The following is a 21,588-nucleotide window of genomic DNA, read 5'->3' as shown; positions in this document are numbered from 1 at the left end:
CAACGTGGGCACATAGCCTAAAAGTGACTCAGTGGTGAAGTATGTCTCCTGATCTGAACTCAAGCATACACCTATGGAAAATTCAGCATCCAGGCTCGATAGGTCATTCTTGAAAGATGGAAAAAGATAATTGCCAATTTGTTAATTCCATGCCTAAAACACTTGGTGCTGTGCTTAAAAATCATGGAGGTCATACAAAATACTGTATCTATTATATATATTCAGGGGCCATGGTACAGTGTGTATTCTTTTTAATATTCAGGGGTCATAGTGCCTTTTTCATATACTGTATATTAAGGGGCAAGGTGTATATTTCACAACCATCACAAACTTTGCCTAATATTTTAGTTTAGTACTCAGCTTTTGGCCTTGTTACATAATGATAAGGATCTAGTTGTGCAAGTCAATTTACCAAAGATAATAAAATGAACATCCAGTACAGGGATCCTCTGCATTGTGTCAGTATTTGCCAAGCCAAGCAGCCTCCTAATCATTTACCTTTTATTTGTTCCACTCTAACGATAGGGTCAAGGAGAAAAGCGAGGGTCCGCAATTAAGGCTATATATAATGCAAGGCTTTTAGAGTTAAATTGTTGATCTGGCAAAGCAGTGCTTGATCAATATGGAGAGGATTTTTGTAGTAGCCTTTTTGGTGTCGCTGTGTTCTGCCACAAGCCCTCCACATCCCAGCTTAATCTCTGTAAACTGCAATGCAACAGAAGTACAAGCAAATTTGGCTGTGGACCTTATTAATGAAGACCGGAAAGATGGCTTTCTGTTTAGACCGGCCCGAATTGAATCTGTTTTCCAGCAGGAGGTAGGTGACTATTTTGGAGTATGTGCACACGTTCAGTATTTGGTGCAGATATTTCTGCACAATTCCTACAGGAAAAACGCTGCGAAAATAAGCGCGTTTTTTACATGCGTTTTTGGTGCAGGTTTTTCCACACTCATTAGTATGAGTGAAATCTGCAACAAAAGTGCCGAAAGAATTCACATGCTGCAAATTTAAGTCTGCAACAAATCTACAAGTCAAAAAACAGCATCATGCCCATGAGACTTCAGGATTCTCATTCACTTTGCTGGCATCAAGAAACCCTTCAGATTTTGTGACAAATCTGTGCAGAAAAAACGTACAAAAATGCGACAAATCTGTAACGTGTGCACAGGCCTTTACACCAATTTCATGATAACAACAAAATAACTTGTTTTATTGTCAAATACAACTATATGGCTGTATTTTCTCCTAAATTTTTCCTATACGCATTACTCTTCCTATGTGTTTATATTAGGGTACAAATATATAGGCGTTTACTTTTTTACTCATATTTCTATTGTCAAAAATTTGAACATATGCAGTAAAAGATGCTAGGGAGGCTGATTCTTGCTGATACTAATGAGTCTTCTGAACAATTAAGATAGATCTTTTAAAAAAAAAGTGGGTGTAAGTTAAAGGGGTATTCCCATCTCCAATATGCTATCCGAATATGTAGTAGGCGTAATAATAATAATAATAATAATAATAATAATAGCAAATACCTCCAATTAGAAATGTAGTATAGGTCTTCTTATTTGCTTCATTTCAGGGATTGCAGTAGTTTAGGTATCCATGGTTACAACCACTAGCAACTAACTGTTACCATGCCAGTGGTCGTAACCATGGATACCTAAGCTACGGCAATGCCCTGCACATGGGGTAAGTGACATAGCGTAAATGAGAGCTATACTACATTTCTAATTGGAGGTATTTGCTAATATTATTGTTACTGCACCTACTACATATTGGGGTAGGATCTTGAAGATGGGAAAACTCCTTTAAGGCTGTGTGCCCACGTAGCGTTTTTCAAGCGTTTATGCTGTGGAATTTCCGCAGCATAAACGCTTATGAAACGCTAAGTAATCCACACCCCATGGTCCCCAAGGGGATTCCGCATGTTTTATGCACATGCTGCTGATTTTTGCGCAGCGTTTATGCTGCGTACAAAAAAACGCAGCATGTCATTTAATTTTGCGGAAGCGCAGCGGAACTCCCGCCATTGACTTGCATTGAAACGCATAGAAACCGCGACTGTACATTTTTACAAGCGGCTTCTATGCGTCTCTATGTGCGGATGGTACCCAGTTCTGGAGGAGAGGAGACTCTCCTCCAGACCTGGGTACCATTGTACCTGTAAAAAAAGAATAAAATAACAAATAAAGTTTATACTCACCTGTCCGGCGGCTTCTCTCTGAATGCCGGCATCGCTTGAGGACCTGCGGTGATGTCACAGTCATGTGACCGCAGGCCCTTCACCGCTCTGTCTCGCGATATGCCGGCAGCCGGGAACCAGACGGGAACGAGCGCTGCAGCCACGCCGGGGCCTAGGGGGTGAGTATAGCTTTATTTGTTTTAATTTTTACGGTTCACACTGTATAAATCCATGCTGTTTGCATGGATTTATAGTGTGACCTAGTTGTCAAGCACTTTCCAAGTGATGCTATCGCCTGGAAAGTGCTTGTCAATCTGCATGCGGAAACGCATGTGAATCCGCATGTGGATCCGCATGTATTCTGCAGGAAAAACGCATGCACAATCTGCATGCGTTTTTTCTGCCAGGGAGATGCAGAAATGCTGCAGAAATTTTCTTCTTCATTTCTGCATCGTGGGCGCATAGCCTAACTGTTACTAATAAAAGTTACACTTCAACATATCTAGTAGACATAACATTTTGACCTTCTGTATTTCTCCCACCCTTAGTAAATTAATGCAGTGTATTTTACACCATTAGGCTATGTTCACATTGTGTTTTCTGCAAGTATTGACGGAGTCTGAATCTCACTAAAAATAAGATTCAGACAATCCCAGATTGAGCCATAGACTGCTGTGACACGAACAGAGTTCAAATGAACTCAGTTTGTGTTTTCTTTCTTGCAACTATGTAATTCTGGCAAAAACACTGATGAATCAGGGCCTTTGTGTCTCAGATGACTATTTTTGAGTCAAATCTCAAGAGGCTTTTCCCTGCCCCGATCCCCTAGACACATTGAGGGAGATCTGTCAGTCAACTTGAGTGGGCAGGGAGAAGGCAATGTTCACACATTCAGTATTTGGTCAGTATTTTACATCAGTATTTGTAAGCCAAAACCAGGAGTGGAACAATTAGAGGAAAAGTATAATAGAAACACGTCACCACTTCTGTACTTATCACCCACTCCTGATTTTGGCTTACAAATACTGATGTAAAATACTTACCAAATACTGAACATGTGTACATACACTGACTCTGGGGACCCACTTTTCAGCTAATTGAAAATATTACATTATACCCATTCACAAATTTACTTTTCTTCTTTATAATAATAAACTGGGTAGTTAAATTAGTAATATAGTGAATCAAGTGTATTGTGCCAACAACTGCTCATATTAGTAGGTGAGCGGGGGGCCACTCCGGCAAAGGGGCACATCAGAAGATTCACCTGTTCAACTGTGGGCCAGTCTGAGGCTTTCAGAAGTCTGTGTTTCGAGTACGTGTGGCATCCATTTCCACACGTACTGGAGACACTGACATACGTAGACCCATTCAAATGAATGGGTCTGTGCACGTCAGTGTGTGTCCCCAGACCGTGTGTCCGTGGGTAAAACACACTGATATGTCCGTTTTTTATTCTCTCAGCACGGGCCGCAAAACGTCCTGCACACATGCACAGTGATGACACAAGGATGACATCCGTGTGTCATCCGTGTGACATGTATCGGCGCCTGGGAATCAGCACTACAGTAAGGCTGTTCCGAAGCGCCGAGTTCTGCAGGCATCTGTCATCATTGTCCCCTGCTTGCACTGCGATCAGTGTGAGCAAGGGACAATGTTGAGAGTAGTATTCTGCTCCCGCTGTGTCCTGGTGTAAAAATAAGAATAAAATAAAAAAATCCTTATACTCACCTGTCTGAAGATGTCCCCCCACTGTAATCCATCTGACCGCTCACGCCGAGGAGCCAGGGAGAATGACTGGCTGCAGCTAGCTAGCTGCGCTCAGTGAGTGACAGGACACCGCTCACTGCATATTTTTACACCAGGACACAGCGGGAGCAGAATACTTCTCGCATCATTGTCCTTTGCTAGCGCTGATCGCAGCTCAAGTAGGGGACAATGATGAGGGCAGCGTTCAGCACTCGGCGCTTGGGAACAGTGCTAACTGTACCGCTGATTCCCAAGCAACGGTACATGTGATCCCGATGCACTACACGTGTGCCACAAAGGAACACACGGACACGGATACTGGTTATTCCAGTACCGGAAATATCCAGACTTCTGAAAGAGACCTGAGCCTGTATTCTATCCTTGTTTTTCACAGATAGGTCACATAACCATTATGATGCTGTTCATATGTCTGTGTTTTGTTATTTTTGTGAACCATGTGTTAAAAATTTGGGCCTGTTTTTGATTACAGTCCTGAAACTGAGTTAATCCATACAAATCTACTGAGCTATGAAATTCATGAACAGTACATTGTTGCCAACTGCGTGCCGTCCATTTTAAACAATAAAATGCAAATATATGGTAATGTGAATGTACCCAATACTCATAGGGCTCATAACAACCGTATTTTCAGTCCAACAGTTGTCTGTGAAAAAAGCTCACATGGACAGCACTAGGAGCATTATTATTCATATGGCTGTTCAGATGACAGACTGAATGTCCATGAGAAAAAAATCAAAGCATGCACTATTTTCTTCCCTTATTTTGGATGAGACTTTCCTATTCAAGTCTATCAGTGAGTAAAAAAGCGCAGATCATATACAGATCCCATCCGTATAGCATCCAGTTTTTATGCATACATTGCCATTAATAACCTAGGAAATTGTTTTTGGTCATTTAAATGCTACAAACTGCTGATGAAAAAAAATGGATGCCATATGGTTGCCATACAGATGAAAAATAATCAATTTTTTTTTTTTGGTTGAAAATCGAACTATTTTTATTCGCTAATGTCAACTTAGTCTGGTGGGTTGGAAAAGTTGTGCAATTTTTTTTTTTTTTTTTTACATGCAAGAAAATCACTGAGGGTAAAAACAGACCCACCAAACACTGATGAAAATCTGATCCAGAACACTGATAAAAACTGGAACTTTTTTTTTCACAAACAAGAAAAAAACTGACAATTAGGCTTAAGGAGAACACTGACGGTACATTTACTTGTGTCATATTTGGTGCACATCTGGATGGGGTTTGTACACATTTTGCGTAAACTGTAGAACCAGCCCGATTTAAATGTACGGAATGAATGAAATTTCTGCAACGAATTTGCCACATGTGAACAATTCCTGTGTTGTAAGGATACAGTTGGCTTGTTGATAGACTTAGATACAGTCTCCAAGAGTTGATCTTAGGTATCTTATAGATTTAAATGGGTTTTATGTATACCCATTGATATTTAGGTTACATATATATTTTTTGTTATAATGAAAGTCAGTAAGGTGACTCTCAAAGTTATAAGAAACATCCATAAAAGATTAGGGAGAATATAAATATGTTATATGTTGATAATAACCAAAACAATATTTCTACGTAAAATAGAGTCAACATAATTTCCTGAATTATCTTGTGTTGTTTTATTCACCTACACACTTTTTCTCTTAGGCTACGTCCCCACTATCAGTATTTGGTCAGTATTTGGTCAGTATTTTTTCTCAGGAGTTGGAGCCAAAAACAGGTGGAGAACAATCAGAGAAAAAGTATAATAGTAACAAGTGCAGCAATTCTACATTTATCACCCACTCCTGGCTTTCGCTCCCACTCTTGAGAAAAAATACTGATTGAATACTGACCAAATACTGACAGTGGGGCTGTGGCCTTAGGGTACTTTCACACTGCGTTTCAGCACCTGTCTATTGGTCCCCTCAAGGCTTATGTTCACGCTGCGAGTATGCACCGACGGGGCCATAGACTATAGTAGTGCGTTGGTACCATAATAGTCTATGGCCACGTATGTATGCCCAAATCCCATTTTGCAGGGAGTTTGGACCTAAGCCCCGATGGGACCAACGAACCGGTGCCAAAACACAGTTTGAAAGCACCCTTACTACTTTTTGGAAACAGGAAACAATTGCTATTATAATTCTCACTGTTATAGGGTTAGGTATGGCAAGTCTTCATATGGTGATTTACATGTAGGTCAATAAGGGCGTTGGGGTATGTTCATACTGAATTTGTTTTTTTAGATGGAGAAATCTGACGTTTTTCAAAAGACCTCTGCCCAGAAATCCACGCTGTTTTTTCAATTCTGAAATGACTGATGTTAACAGCAACTCCATTTTCAATTGAAATCAATGGGATGGGGTGCTTTAGTGACAACTGTAATGGCAGTAATATTAGTTGTCACTTAGCTTTTCTGGATGTATATCTGGGATATTGTTAAATGACAGAATGACATACTTATCCGCTTTTTATTTTGGATGGAAATCATTACTAATAATATTATTTGCTCATTTTTCTATTTTCTAATTTCAGTCAGTGAAGCTACCAGGAAGCTCCATCTACTATTTGGATTTGGATGTGATTGAGACAGATTGCCATGTCTTGAGTGGGAAGTCATGGAAAGAATGCATTCATGACATACCGTTCCATGAAACTGTAAGTATTACCATGAATACCACCAGGGAGGCAGTCACAATATAGATGAAGTGATAGGAGCTACCAGAGTGAAACACAAAGCCATGGAACACATCACAGAAGCCCCTGTTTAAATCAGATTTGTATGTTCATTTTTGGGGGGCAATGGCTTTTTTGTTTCACAATCTGTATTAAAAATAAAAATTAGAATGCTTTCAATTTTCACACGGGACACTGCATTTTTTTTTTTTAGATTTTTCCTCTTGCTTCTCATTGCATATACAAAGCCACAATGGTCAGACCCCGTCCTTGTCATTTGTACTGAAGCAGCTAATGTGCCAGTGCAAAAGTCATTGTGAAGGGAGGTGAATTAATAGATCCTATATTTCAGATGTGTATAGAGGTGTTACCTGTCATTGTAATCCTGCACCTACTGATAAAGAAAACTCCTGTAAACTGTTTCTGAAAGGACAGGAATTCTAAAGTCTAAAAACATCCCAGTAGGCAGTGTAAAAATTGCAAGAATACTAATTTTTGTTAATAATAAACTGTACATAGGTTTTTTAAATAAAGATCATAGTATGGAAAAAAAAAACGTGCCAACATTTTTTTTAAATATATGTGACACAAAAACCTAATTTAAAGGAAAAGTAATTTTTTGATGATCGCTTCCTTATAACCTGTTCATGATGGGGCCATGTGTTCAGCTGACAAGCCCTGAGATATACTTTCTAATGCTTGTCAGCTGAACCGAGCACACTCCAAAGCAGCATCCAAGTAGAGAGGATAGTGAAGTCTGATCTGAGATGGAAGCTCAGACTGCTGTCACTCACCAAGACGTTATCATTTTCAGATTTACATTTTTAAAATATTTCAAAAATTACGTTTAATCTCCCTTACACTTCACAAATACTTGCTACTTTGTGTTGGTATATCACATACAATCCAAATAAAATACATTTAAGTTTGTGGGTGTAACATGAAAAATGTGGAAAAGGTTATGGGGTTTGAATACTTTTTCAAGGCACTGTATATCTGCCATAAAGAGGTTATTGAAAATGCAGCAAAATGTACAGCACACTCTGCTCATTACTACATAAACCAATCTTGCTTGTAAAAAAAAAATGTACAAACTTTATTTGTTTTGTGCTCCAGGTATTTGGTCACTGTAAAGCCATCATTTTCATAGCGAGGCCAAGGAGAATTCTGAAACTTGTGAATTACAACTGCACCCTTAGCCCAGGTAAGAGCATCATGAGATAACCTATATGCATGGTTTTGGTTACCTGTATGAGGATGTTGGATTAAATTGCCAATCAGTATACTGTCTCATTGACCCTATTATTATTATTAGTTCCTCTTAGATCATTTGTTCACATATGTCCAGACTGCCCTCCCCTAGTCAGGGATATCAGCCCTAAAATTGAAGCGAAGGCTGATCTGGTAACCCAACAGTTTAATAAAGACAGCAACGAGACGCATTATTTCAAAGTGGATCATATCGAAAGAGTGAGAACTCAGGTAAGACAGAAATATATGTAGCTGTGTATGAATTTAACCCATTAATCACGGATGTTGTCAATTGTTCACATGTGACTTCATCTATTTTTTCAAATTTTTTCCTAGTCATTTTATACTAATAAAAACATATAGAAACAACTCAACATCTGAAAGTCCACACGTAAATATTCCATAAAGGAGGTATCAGGTCTTCTGTTAAAAGTCTGTAGTCACACTATGTGCACGGCACACTGTCAGGACTCCCAAGTACTGCTGCTGAGACCGGCGTTCACTTGACCATAAGTATGTGATGAATTGAGCAAGTCTGAACACGTCTAGCCTTAATGTAGACCGAAGTATGCAAAGCGCATACTTGTGGTCAAAGGACCGCCCGGTCTCGACATCTATACCAGACAATCCAAACAGCGAGCGGCGGAGGCACTGTAAGGCTCCATTCACACAATCAGCTTTTGGTGAGTTTTTGATGTTGTAGATTTTCTGCAGCATTTCTGCACCCATTAAGTAAAATAGGTTACTCGCATTTTTTTTTAAAAATACGTTGCATCAAAAACTTACCAAAAACTCATCATGAGAATGTAGCCTCAGAGTTCAGAAGTCTGCTGTCACATAGTGGATGACAGCAGACATTTAGCAGAAGACTGGATAACCCCTTTAGCTAAGCAGGAATGGAAGCTGATATACATTCATTCACTGCAGCAACAGCAAACTGAGTATGACTGTAATGTATACATTATTCATGTGAGGAATCTGCTTTAGCCAATATCACTGCAATGAATGTTAATTGTTACATTTCTTCTCAATGGATATTAAAAAAAAATACTACATGCACCATTTAATGTCCTTCATTGAACCTGATTTCATGTTATGTCCACAATGCCCTACTTATTTAAAGGGTTCAGAGATACATTTTTCTCATAGAGCAAAGGGCCATCTTTCTACATATATTATCAATTTACTGAGAACAGAATTTGGATCTATTCAGATTGAAAACAGAAACATTACAAATGATAAAATAGAAGGACAGCACATGACTTCCATCAACTGTCTTATTATCTGTTTTCATCTCCAACTTGGTAGAGAAAATAAAAGATGACAGTAGACAAGGGTAAATGTACAGGTAATAGAATTGCTGCAGATTTCTGTGCGGATTTGCAGATGGAAAATCCTGAGTGGATACTACAGAGTTTTTCCACTCAGAAAATGACCTGCACTGATCTGCAGACATAGAAGTCTGCACCATGTCAATTTCTGTTGTGGATTTTCAAACCTGTCAATGTAGCAGAATGAACTGTAGAATAATTACTAAACAGTATATCTGAAATAAAATGTTGCATAAAATAGTACTGAGCATACTATTATGAGTGTTTTACTACCAAGTCTATTAAATCTATTACTATCTATTAAATCTTGAGTATTAAGTATTACTGTCTATTAAGTCTATTACAATTATTACTTAGTATACTACACTATATAGTATACAATGTATGGTAAATGCAACGATAATATACAATAAAGAGTAATGGACAACAAATGATGGCTGCATTTTTGATAATGTTATCATTTTTCCTTTTCATTTCTTCACAGTATATGTTTGGACAATCCTACTACTTCTCTTACATCATAAAGGAAACTGAGTGTTTGAAAACAGACAGTAATGTAAATCTTGCCGATTGCAAGTTTCTTAAAAACTCGGAGGCAGTAAGTTGTACTACTTTAAATTCCGCAAATTCTTCATTGAATTTTCAGCATTTTTTATTTAATGTGAAAGTACAAGATGCACAATAGTTTTTCAAGTTAATCATAAAGAACAGTATTAGGCCATTAAGTTTACGGTTCTCAACATTGCCAATTTCTTGGAGCTTCTTTAAAGAGCTTGAACAGCACATCTTGAAACCCCACAACTTTGCCTGGGAGAGACCTTGCTGATGCAGTACAACTGGATTGTGATTTTTTGCTTTGCTTAGTCTTGCCATTGTGTATGATCTGTGACATGAAACTGTCTTCCACAACCTCACCTTTGTAACAGTTTGGCTGTTCCTGACCCAATTTTACATTTATTACACAGCCGTTTCTGTTTCAGTTAAATTGAATCTGTCATCAGTTTTTTGCTATCTAAGAGCATCATATTATAGGAAAGAAAGTCTTATACCAGTGATGTACAGTATAACTTAAGGACTGTTTGGTGCAGTTTTGGTAGAATACCTATTTTGTCTGATTTGGATGCAGCAGAGCTAAATCTTCTGCTCTGTGTATAATCTGTATCATTCCACCCACACACTTAACTGGTACACTTTGTACACTTTGTACACTGTGAATTGTGAGCAATCTGGTGGTGATGGGGTTACACAGATAGGCCTGACTGGTTTCACGTGTAGTCTTCTAGTGATAATCTCCTGCTGATAAAACACTGATTGTACTGAAACTACAGCACACAGCCTAATAAGTGATACATACCTATAAGCAGGAACAGAGGTGAGTATCCAGCAACAGGTCTGGGAGAGCGTGATTAAAAACAAAACAAAACCAAAAAATTATTATGAATTCATTAAAAGGCAAAAAAGAAGAAAAACATTTTGGGACTGTCGCCGGACACTGTACCCTGTTACTTCAGTAGATCTGACGCTTTTCAAACTAGGTAGTTCGCATTCATAGTCTGGCAGACTATGAATAAAAACTACCTAGTTCAAAACGCGTCAGATCTTCTGGAATAGCATGGTACAGTCCCTGGGAACAGTTCCAAAATATTTTTTTTTAATGAATTCATAATAAAAAAAAATTGTTTTAATCACGCTCTCCCAGACCTGTTCCTGGATACTCACCTCTATTGCTTCGTCTTGCTGCCAACACAGCTGAATTCTTGCACTGCCGGTGGGCTCCTTTCACATTGGTGAGCTGGAAAAACTTTTTTGTTATCCCTATAAGCAGGCTCTCTTGCACCATATTATGCTGCTCTCAGATTAAATAGCAAAAAGCTGCTAAAAGATTGCCTCTATTGTACGTCTACATCTTAAAATGATGGTCATTAATCACCTATTAGCTACAGTATATTTGGTTACTCATACACCAGACTATAATCGTACAAAAATGCTTACTTTGTGCTAGTGTACCTAGAAGAATTGATGCGTTGATGCGGTTTTGAAGGCAAAGAGTGGTCACACCAAATATTGATTTGATTTAAGCTAATCTTTTGTTCATTCACTTTGCATTTTGTTAATTGATAAAGATAAGCTATTAGCACTTTTATTTATTTTATTTTTAGTTTTTTAATTACACACCTGCCTAAAACTTTTGCACAGTCCTTTTTTTTACTGGGTACTTTGCTTGTTTTCCAGTTTGTAAATAGCCAACTTAACTTGGGTGTTCTTTTCCACAGGAGGTTGGTTTCTGTAAAGGTAGCTCTTACCACACACCTGAGCGCAAAGAAGAGGTGACGGGGTCCTGTGACATCTACGACCCAAAGGTGAGCTGCATAAATACTATGAATTCAATTACATTTTAAACTAGACACTTTCTTTATCATACGAGTTGTAAACTAATAACAAATTGCTCAATGTGCTTAACAAAGTCATGATCACATGCAGCAGCATTAAATCTTACAAGTGTAAAACAGACTTTGGGCCCTTTTTATATCTGGCTTTAACATGGATTGTGCTCTCTCCTAGTACAGAGAATGTCACAATTTGGTTCTCATTGATTCTTTATGAATTCAAAAGCAAACCCTAAGTCGTAATGATTACTCAGGAGTTAGGCTACGTACTTCCCATGATGAGCTTTTGGTGAGTTTTCGATGTTGCAGATTTTCTGCAGCATTTCTGCACCCATTAAGTAAAACAGGTTACTTCAATTTTTTCAAAAATACGATGCGTAAAAAACTCATCTTTGGAATGTAGCTTTAGGCTGAGTTCACAAGTTTGGGCTATGTTTTGTTTTGAAGCGAAAGTGGTAAAACCACAATGTTTTTGCAGTGATTTTGCTGCATTTTTGCCACGATAATTGTAAAAACAAAATGCATTGAGGGTGCAACATGTAAACGCAGTCTTACAGAATCAACATAATTCAACCATTCACTATCATACTTTGGGTCTGATTCATGAAGGTGTTTTCACTACATTTCTGGTGTAAAACACTTTCAGATGTAGCAGAATTTTTTTGCTCCTCTTGAAATTGAGCAATAAGTTTGCATCTTTTAATGTTTTTACACCAGTCTCAGTAAGCTTCTCCAAAATGGGCAGAAAGTGGGAAGGATGGGGAGTGACCAATCCCCCCATCAAATTTATCATATTTTAAGACACTTTAGTAGTGGAAATGTACTCCAGTCTCTGACCAAGGTCACGGCCTCACTATCAGTATTTGGTCAGTATTCAGTCAGTATTTTTTCTCAGGAGTAGGAGCCAAAACCAGGAATGGGTGATAAATGCAGAATTGGTGACTTGTTTCTATTATACCTTTTCTCTGATTGTTCCTCACCTGGTTTTGGTTCCCACTCCTGAGAAAAAATACTGACTGAATACTGACCAAATACTGATAGTGGGGCCGTGACCTAAAGTAACATTTCTAGTGGAGGTGCTTAGCATTTGTAAGGTGCGCCTAATTCATTAAGCAACTTGAGCATCGTAATAAATTAGACACACCTTAATCCGGCAGTCCTGTTCATTAAGACTGTTGTGTACAATGCTTGATGGATTGAGCCTTTTGTGTTTTAATGCCTCACCTTTTTAAGAAGTCTGATTGCTGTCAATTACTGGAATATTCTTTTTTATATACAGAAGCTAAAAAGCTGTCTAGGAGCACACAGGCTAACCACATTAACATAAGTTGCCTTTCAGCTGTCAGTGTTTTGAGTACGTGTGATGTCCGTTTCCACACGTACTGGAGACACTGACACACGTAGACCTATTCAGATGAATGGGTCTGTGCACATGTCAGTGTGTTTCCACGGATCGTGTGTCCGTGGGCATAACACACTGACGTGTCTGTTTTTATCTCGCAGCTTGGGCCGCAAAACGTCCTGCACACATGCACAGTGATAACACACAAATGAAATCCATGTGTCATCAGTGTGACACGTACCGGCGCCTGGGAATCAGTGTACAGTTAGCGCTGTTCTCAAGTGCCGGGTGCTGCAGGCATGTGTCATCATTGACCCTTGCTTGCGCTGCGATCAGCACTAGCAAGGGACAATGATGAGAGTAGTAGTCTGCTTCCACTGTATCCTGGTGTAAAAATAAAAATAACATAAAAAAATCCTCATACGTGCCTGTCCGAAGATGTCCTCGCTGTAATCCACCTGACCGCTCACGCCAAGAAGCTGGGGAGAATGACGGGCTGCAGCCAGCTAGCTGCACTCAGTGAGTGACAGGACACCGCTCACTGATCTCATTGGAGGACAGGGGCCCTCTTGCTGCAGTGTGTCATCCTCCCCGGCTCCTCGGCGTGAGCGGTCAGGTGGATTACAGCGGGGGACATCTTCGAACAGGTGAGTATAAGGATTTTTTTATTTTATTTTTATTTTTACACACCAGCACACAGCGGGAGCAGAATACTACTTTCATCATTGTCCCTTGCTAGTGCTGGTCGCAGCGCCGGCAGGGGACAATGATGAGGGCAACGTTCAGCACCCGGCGCTTGGGAACAGCACTTACTGTACCGCTGATTCCCAGGCGCCAGTACGTGTGATACTGATGCGGCACACGGTTGCCACATGTGTGCGACACATATCACACACATGGACACATGTACACACAGACACCGATATCTCCGGTACTGTTTTTTTCCAGTACTGGAAATATCTGGATGTGTGAAAGGCGCCTAAGAGAGAGTTCTAATACATTTATTGACCTGGGCAGCTGATTGTTGCTTCAGTATATCAATAATATGTCTCTAGTCAACAACAGCAATTGGAAGGTATTAACAGCGTAAGTACTGCAGTTGATAGATTATTTAGATGATAATAAAAACTCATTATCCCTTTAATGATGACTGCTCCTGCAGTCTAGGCTGCCATAAAGAGTGCTATGTAATGTATGGTTAAAGCTGCCTCTATTGGACATGGTGATGGCCTGATTGCTGGGTACACCCCTCAGCTCACACACATGCTAGTGCTCACGCAAAGCAGAAAAACAGCTTTAATATTCACACTGTTTTTAAATTGGAACAAACTTTTTAATAAACAATATAAATATGTTTTTCCTTTTCAGCCTGATAAAGATGATCATGATCATAGACACAGTCATTGTGGTCATGGACCAGACAGCTCAAAAACAGGACAACGAAAAGAAAAATCTGATGCCCCAAAGGCAGAAGAGACAGAAGTAAAAGAAGAAGGTACTGGAGAGGCAGGACAAGGCAAAGATGTACCTGACAACTGTGAGCATCGTAAGCATGGGCACTGCCCACACCATGGATGCCGACATCATCACCATCAACATCCTCACCATCATCATAGGCATCGTCCTCACCATCATCACCATCACCATGACCATGATCACAAAAATGGTAATCACAGTCATGATCCATCACATCAACATCATCATCATCATCATCATCATCACAATCATACCTCATCTGATGATGGCAGCTCATCCGAGGAACATACTGAAACAAAAGATTTTAAGAAAAGATCAAAGGGGTCAGTTCAGTTTCACTATCTTTCTGATGATGAAAACAGTGTGCCAGTTCCCACTATTGTCCGCCTACCTCCCCCACCACAACACCCTGGAAAACATGGAAAGCATGGAAAGCATGACAGTATTGAATTTCCAAGTGAACATTCAAAACTGAGTACATGCCCTGGGGAACCACTGGTAGAGCTTAACCAGATCATTAAGGATCTTCTTTTTGCATAACTTAGAGTAACAATATGTCTGAAAGAATCCAGTCCTGGGGAAATGTTACAATGAGTGAAAATAAACACTGGTGAAATAAATAGCATCATTTGTCACTCTCAGTTATTTGTATAACAGCCTAATCTGAATATCATTAACATAAATGTTAACAGTATTTTATTTTTAGGCCACAAAAAAGAGTCCATCGTTTTTTCATACCACGGAAGAGACGGTTTCACGCTACTTTGCTATAGGCTCTCTGTGTCCTGGCTGCCATATAGTGTCTACTTCAACAGATAATGGAGATATTCTCCCCTAGAAATGTATGCAAAGCAAGAGAATACCTCCATAATACAGCGTCTGAGTATGGCATGGCTAATTTGGAAGAAAACCCTCCACAAAAGACATTAAAAACAATTCAGATTTTTTTTATTTGAATACTGTACCCACCTCTGTGAAAATTTTTACAGCATTTGCTCAGGTGACTGATGATCGCCAGACAAATAACGCACGTGTGGCCTTTGCAGTCAATCACTGGGCTCAGTAGTCATGCCGTAGTAGTTGGACCAAGACCGCTGAGCCAAGGATTGGCGTCAGCAGCTATGTGTGCTTGTAGACATGATATCACTACGGTGGCCTGTTTTATTGAGAGTAGCGGATAACAATCTAGTTGAAATGTGACAACAAGTATGAAAATTGTATACATGCAGTCATGTGACCGCCCATTTGCGCTGGAAATACAGGGAAATCGCAAAAGTGTGCTCATTCCACATTGTTACGATTAGCCAGGCTGCAGTAACAGAGTAATTTTTAAGCCCAGAAAAACCCTTTATTGTATAAGAAAGTATTCTGAGTATTGAAACATGATTAGCCTCTAGCATTCACAGCTTAAAGGGAACCTATGGTAGCTGCCGGCTCATTTAGCTCCATTTACTAAATATTATGTAGTAGTATGTCCAAAATATCTAAGCCTACATTCCCACGATGAGATTTTTTTATGCTGCATATTATTGGAAAAATGCAAGTAACCTATTTTACTGAATGGATGCAGAAATGGTGCAGAAAATCTGCAACGTCAAAAACTTACCAAAAGCTCATTATGGGAACGTAGCCTTAAAGCAGGGGTAGGAAACCTCAGACCCGCGGGCCATTTATGGCCCTCAATGACCTTTTATCCGAGCCCGGGCAGATTCCCGGGGAATGCAGTGCGTAGGCTGCAGCTATATTTTGACGGCCGCCGGTCCAATAATTTCTTATTGCTCTGTGAGCACGTGCACGCAGTGTTCACTACTGCGGTCTGACACCTCTCACCCAGCCAAACCAGAACTCACACTTTGCACTGATGAGGGGCAGTACCCCAAAACACAGTGTCTACAAGTCGACCTTCTGGCCCGATGAAATGAATTGGCCGAGATTCCGAAGCGGTGAACCAAGCTCCTGGAAAAAATTGCCCCATCTGCAAAACCCAACATGCGAAGTTAATCTTGCCCAACAATGATTGCAGCTGGCGCAAGCGGATCTTCCAGGCACAGAGGACCTCCTGGATATAAGACCGAAGATCCTCCAACTTGTCTGCCGTAAGGTGACACTCCATTAACAAAGTGTCAACTCAATCCCCAAAAAACTTAAGACGGTTGTCAGGCGTACAGTTTTTTCGGGGGCTAGCAGAATCCCAAAATTGCGAGCCACTTATTCCGTGGTCTATAATACAATGACCCACATGGTGGATTCAGCCGGCCAATGCAAAGGAAGTCATCTAAATAATGCATAATAGACTCTAAACCTATTTCATCCTTCACAATCCACTCAAGGAAATAACTGAACTTTTCAAAATACGCACATGAGATTGAGTATCCCATAGGCAAACAACGGTCGACGTAAAAACTCCCTTCCTATTGGCAGCCTAAAATATAAAAGCTGTCCGGATGAACGGGTAATAAACGAAAAGCCGCGTCGATGTCTGTTTTTGCCAATAAGGGCCCCTTTCCAAATCACCTGCCCCATTCAATTGCCCTATCACAAGAAACATACGATACTGAAACCAACTCAGGATTGATCCCATCATTCACCGACGACCCTTCTGGGTATGATAATTGATGGATCAAACAAAATTTTATAGGCCCCTTCTTGGGAACTAACCCAGCGGGGAAATCTTTAAATGAGGTAGTGGACAGTCCCTAAAAGGACCTGCCACCCTTCCCAACTCCACCTCCTTTGCTAACTTTTCGGATACAACCGAGGGACGAAATGTAGTGGACTTCAAATTCCTGACTGAGGTAGAAACCTATCCCACCACAGAGACAATTCTAAACCCAAAACAAAAACCATCCTGCAAGAAAGAAGCTGCTTCCTTGTCTGGATACCTATTTAAGTGCGGTTCCATTTGTTTTACTTTTACAAGAGTCATCCTTCTTACTTTGAAACATCATAATAGCTATGGGTTCCACCGCACACTGAACACTCATGTTTGATTTTACACGATGTTCCAAACTTGTACTCCTTCTCATTGAAGCGCCAACACAGTCCCCCACGGGTACCCGCCGAAGATCCCTCTGCATTGGCGGAACTTCTGGCGGCCTCCAGAAAGGACTGTGAGGTGGCCCGCGGTGCTGTCATCAACCACATCCACAAATTAATTTCTTTATGGTCCCAACGCAAATTAGGCCAGTCAGCTTTCCTTTGCCTAAACTGTTCAACATTGCGCAACCAACCAATACCCCCGTGAGTACGATAGGCCTCGCCTATACCATCTAAATAACAAAACAAAGGCATACAATTTTTTGGAGCCTTTTCACTCACTACACTGGCTAAAATTGTGAAACCTGAAACCAGTTGGCGAAGGACTGAGGACTTAAACAATACCTCCTTCGTTCTTCCTCCTCCTTCTTGCTCTCATCCAGCTCTGGTCTAAGGGGCTTGTGTCAGTACAGCACCAACAGTTGTAAAGCATTGCAATGCCCGTGCATTGCAATGCTTTATAACAGAGACCAGAGGTGTGAAAATGAGTCCCAAAGTGGGATTAAGTAGAAAAGTAAAAGAAAAAGTTAAAAAAAAATCACAAAATAATAAAAAATATACAGTACAGACCAAAAGTTTGGACACACCTTCTAATTTAAAGATTTTTCTGTATTTTCATGACTATGAAAATTGTACATTCACACTGAAGGCATCAAAACTATGAAAATTGTACATTCACACTGAAGGCATCAAAACTATGAATTAACTGCAAAGCAGTCATCAAAGCAAAAGGTGGCTACTTTGAAGAACCTAGAATATAAGACATATTTTCCGTTGTTTCACACTTTTTTGTTAAGTATATAATTCCACATGTGTTAATTCATAGTTTTGATGCCTTCAGTGTGAATGTACAATTTTCATAGTCATGAAAATACAGAAAAATCTTTAAATGAGAAGGTGTGTCCAACCTTTTGGTCTGTACTGTATATATACAGTATATTATACCCATAAATTAGCATTTTTATATTAAAAAAAATAAACCAAAAAAGTGCACACTTAGTATCGCCGTATCCGGAACGACCCGCCGTATAAAAATTTCACACTAGTTAATAGTGTTGAGCCACCCCCGTAGTGTTCGAGTTCAGTTCGGTTCGTCAAACACCCGTATGTTCGCCGAACTGTTCGTCGAACACCTTCGAACACCGTTAAAACCAATGGCAGGCAAACAAAAACACATGGAAACACATAGAAAACACATAGAAAGCACTTCAAAGGTGTCCAAAAGCTGACAAACTGCTCAGAAGACACAACTAACACATGGAAAAGTGACAAGTACATATAGTCATGCGAAAAGAAAAGAGGTGGAGGAGTAAAAGGAGGGGGAGACACAGATATAGGCATGTCATGCCCTTCTAAAACCAAAAAAGTGCAAAGCCAACACGGCCAGTCCGTTCCTGCCCGTGCGACCTCCGTGTCGCCGGGTTTGTGCCAGAGCCGCGGTGGACCCTGACGGCCAGCCCCCCTCTCCCAATACTGGTGCCTGTCCGCTGGTGGGTCGAGCGAGCCCCCCTGCGGTGGAGGCAGATCTAATCTTTTTAATTTAAATTGTCTCTCTAATTTGAATGAGTACACTTTAAATCCTTTTACAAGGATCTATTGGAGGGCAAGTTTCATGCCAGCAGCCACGGTAATTCCAGCTCCAGTAGCGTCTACTAAAGCTGCTGCAGTTAAAAATCTTTTATAAGGATCGAGCTTGGCGGTCCACCGCAAGGCGTCCTACCGCCAGTCCCAGCCCCTGTGCCTTGGGGTGCCTCCCCGATGCTCTTCACTGAGTGTCCCGGAGGCCCGAACCATTTCCTTTGAAAAAATTAAGTGTCCAAACTACAGGTGGTGTAGCTTGCTTAACAGCTGGGATAATCCGCTGACTAGCAGACACTGCTACTAGGCACAAAGTATTTCCAGGGCTAGATGCAGTTAAAAATTTGTAATTAGATACTCTCGTTGGAAGCTGAAAAAGCATTCCATAGAGTCTCCTGGCACGCCATATATTATTCTCTTAAAAAGCTTGGGGTAGGGGTCTAGAGAACCCTTTTATAGCCAAAATCACGGCCCTGTATCGCAATACGTCACCTAGGCTGAAGATAAATGGAACATTTTCATCACCTTTCATAATCACCAATGGGACAAGGCAGGGATGTCTTCTGTTCCCTCTCTTATACATCCTAGTGACGGAGCACCTGCTCTCATCAATTCGCCATAACCCCAATATTAGGTGGATACAGACCACAGTTGGCAAGTTAGAACTGTAAGATTCACTACGTGAACCACTGGTGTTTTGTGGAAAAGCACATGTACACTGTGTTCCAAATTATTATGCAAAAAGTGTTTAGGAGTGATAAGGTAAGAATTTTTTTGTTTGTCAGTTAAACTCATTGATGGTGATGTGTGTCAGGGCTCTTTATATCACTGTAAGCAATTGCAGACACCTGTGCTAATTAGTTTGGCAGGTGTGTCCAATGAAAGGCAAGACTACTTAAGAAGGCTGCCCCACATTATTAAGCAGCCTACATTTTCTGCCAAAATGGGAAAGAAAAAGGATGTGTCGGCTGCTGAGAAGCAACAAATTGTGGAGTGTTTAGGTCAATGCATGACTACAATCAACATTGCCAAGACACTTCATTCTGATCATCGCACAATCAAGAAGTATGTAGCTGATTCACAGTACACACGTGTGCGTGCTGATAAGGGAAAATTGAGGACTCTTTCCTACAGGCAATTACGTCAGGTTAAAAGAGCAGCGTCAAAAAAGCCTTGTCATAGCAGCAGACAAGTTTTTGAAGCTGCTGGTGCCTCCAACGTACCCCGAACAACAAGATGCAGGGTCCTTCAGAGGTTTGCAGCTGTGCGAAAGCCATCCTGTCGACCTCCTCTATCCACTGTACACAAGCAGAAATGGCTCCAGTGGGCCAAACAATACATGAAGACTGACTTCAAAACTGTTTTGTTCACTGATGAGTGCCGTGCAACGCTCGATGGCTCAGATGGATGGAGTGGAGGATGGCTGGTTGATGGACACCCCATGCAAACACGGCTACGGCGCCAACAAGGAGGAGGTGGAGTAATGTTTTGGGCTGAAATCATGGGGAGAGAGATTGTCGGCCCCTTTAGGATCCCTGAAGGGGTAAAGATGAACTCCATAATGTATGTGGAGTTTCTCAAACAGCACTTCCTGCCATGGTTCAAGAAGAAGAACCGTGTATTCCGCAGCAAGATCATTTTCATGCATGATAATGCACCGTCTCATGCTGCACATAACACATCTGCATCTCTGGCTGATATGGGCATAAAAGGGGACAAACTTATGGTGTGACCCCCATGCTCCCCTGACCTCAACCCCATTGAGAACCTCTGGTGCATCATCAAAAGGAGTGTCTATGATGGCGGGAGGCAGTTCACATCTAAGCAACAGCTCTGGGAGGGTATTCTGTCCTCATGCAAAACAATTGAAGCAGAAGCCATCCAAAACCTGAAAAATTCAATGGACGAGAGAGTTTAGAAGCTCCTTTCGAACAAGGGGTCCTATGTGCAAATGTAACATCACCTATAATAAAGTTTTGAGTTGAAACTGTTTGATTTCAGTTTCTAATAACCTGCTAATGCTTATAATTTCAAAAATGACCATTTTTTTGTTCTTTATTAAAATAAAAAGGTTGATCGAAGAGTGTGGGGGATCTAAGAGTGTTATTTCGAATTCTGACAATCTGAGGGTCATGTTGCAGGTAGTGCAGCAAGAAGGAACTCATGTGTCTTGCGCATCTAGGAGCCCCAAAATTATTTTCCGGGCTAGATGCAGCTAAAAATTATTATTAATTTGAAAGCTGGTGGAGCTTAGTATAGATGGCCTAATATAATTAGTACTGCAAACTGCTACAAGGCCAAAATTATTTTACAGGCAAGATACAGATAAACATGATTTTTATTAATAGCACTGGTGTACAAAAAAAAAAAAATTTTCTGGCATGGACTTTAAGAATAGTTTTAGACTAATTTGAGGGTGCTGAATTCATATCTGATCTTATAATTTCTCTATCACATCACGTTTTGGCGCTATAGGTATATAGCCCATTTTCAATAATTCCAAGAAAAATATCAGTAGTGTATGAAAAGTGCCGGTTTATACGGTTCACTAAGGTAAA

The 21,588-nt window shown here is 40.4% G+C and overlaps 1 protein-coding gene across 1 annotated transcript; it reads left to right on the top strand.

The window, feature by feature from the left end:
- The first annotated feature begins 466 nt into the window (after positions 1-466).
- LOC141259293 (fetuin-B-like) lies at positions 467-15,041 on the top strand. Its single transcript, XM_073675006.1, has 7 exons — positions 467-817; positions 6,489-6,611; positions 7,746-7,833; positions 7,945-8,111; positions 9,696-9,809; positions 11,485-11,571; positions 14,309-15,041. The coding sequence occupies exons 1-7, from the start codon at positions 623-625 to the stop codon at positions 14,954-14,956; spliced, it is 1,422 nt and encodes a 473-aa protein (XP_073531107.1). The 5' UTR covers positions 467-622; the 3' UTR covers positions 14,957-15,041.
- Positions 15,042-21,588: the final 6,547 nt, after the last annotated feature.

The sequence above is a fragment of the Phyllobates terribilis genome, unplaced genomic scaffold (assembly GCF_046119375.1).
Source record: "Phyllobates terribilis strain yellow unplaced genomic scaffold, ASM4611937v1 Scaffold_3__8_contigs__length_932513732, whole genome shotgun sequence".
Lineage (NCBI taxonomy): Eukaryota > Metazoa > Chordata > Amphibia > Anura > Dendrobatidae > Phyllobates > Phyllobates terribilis.
The sequence above is the reverse complement of the archived record's forward strand: the minus strand, read 5'-3'. Positions and strand labels throughout refer to the sequence as shown.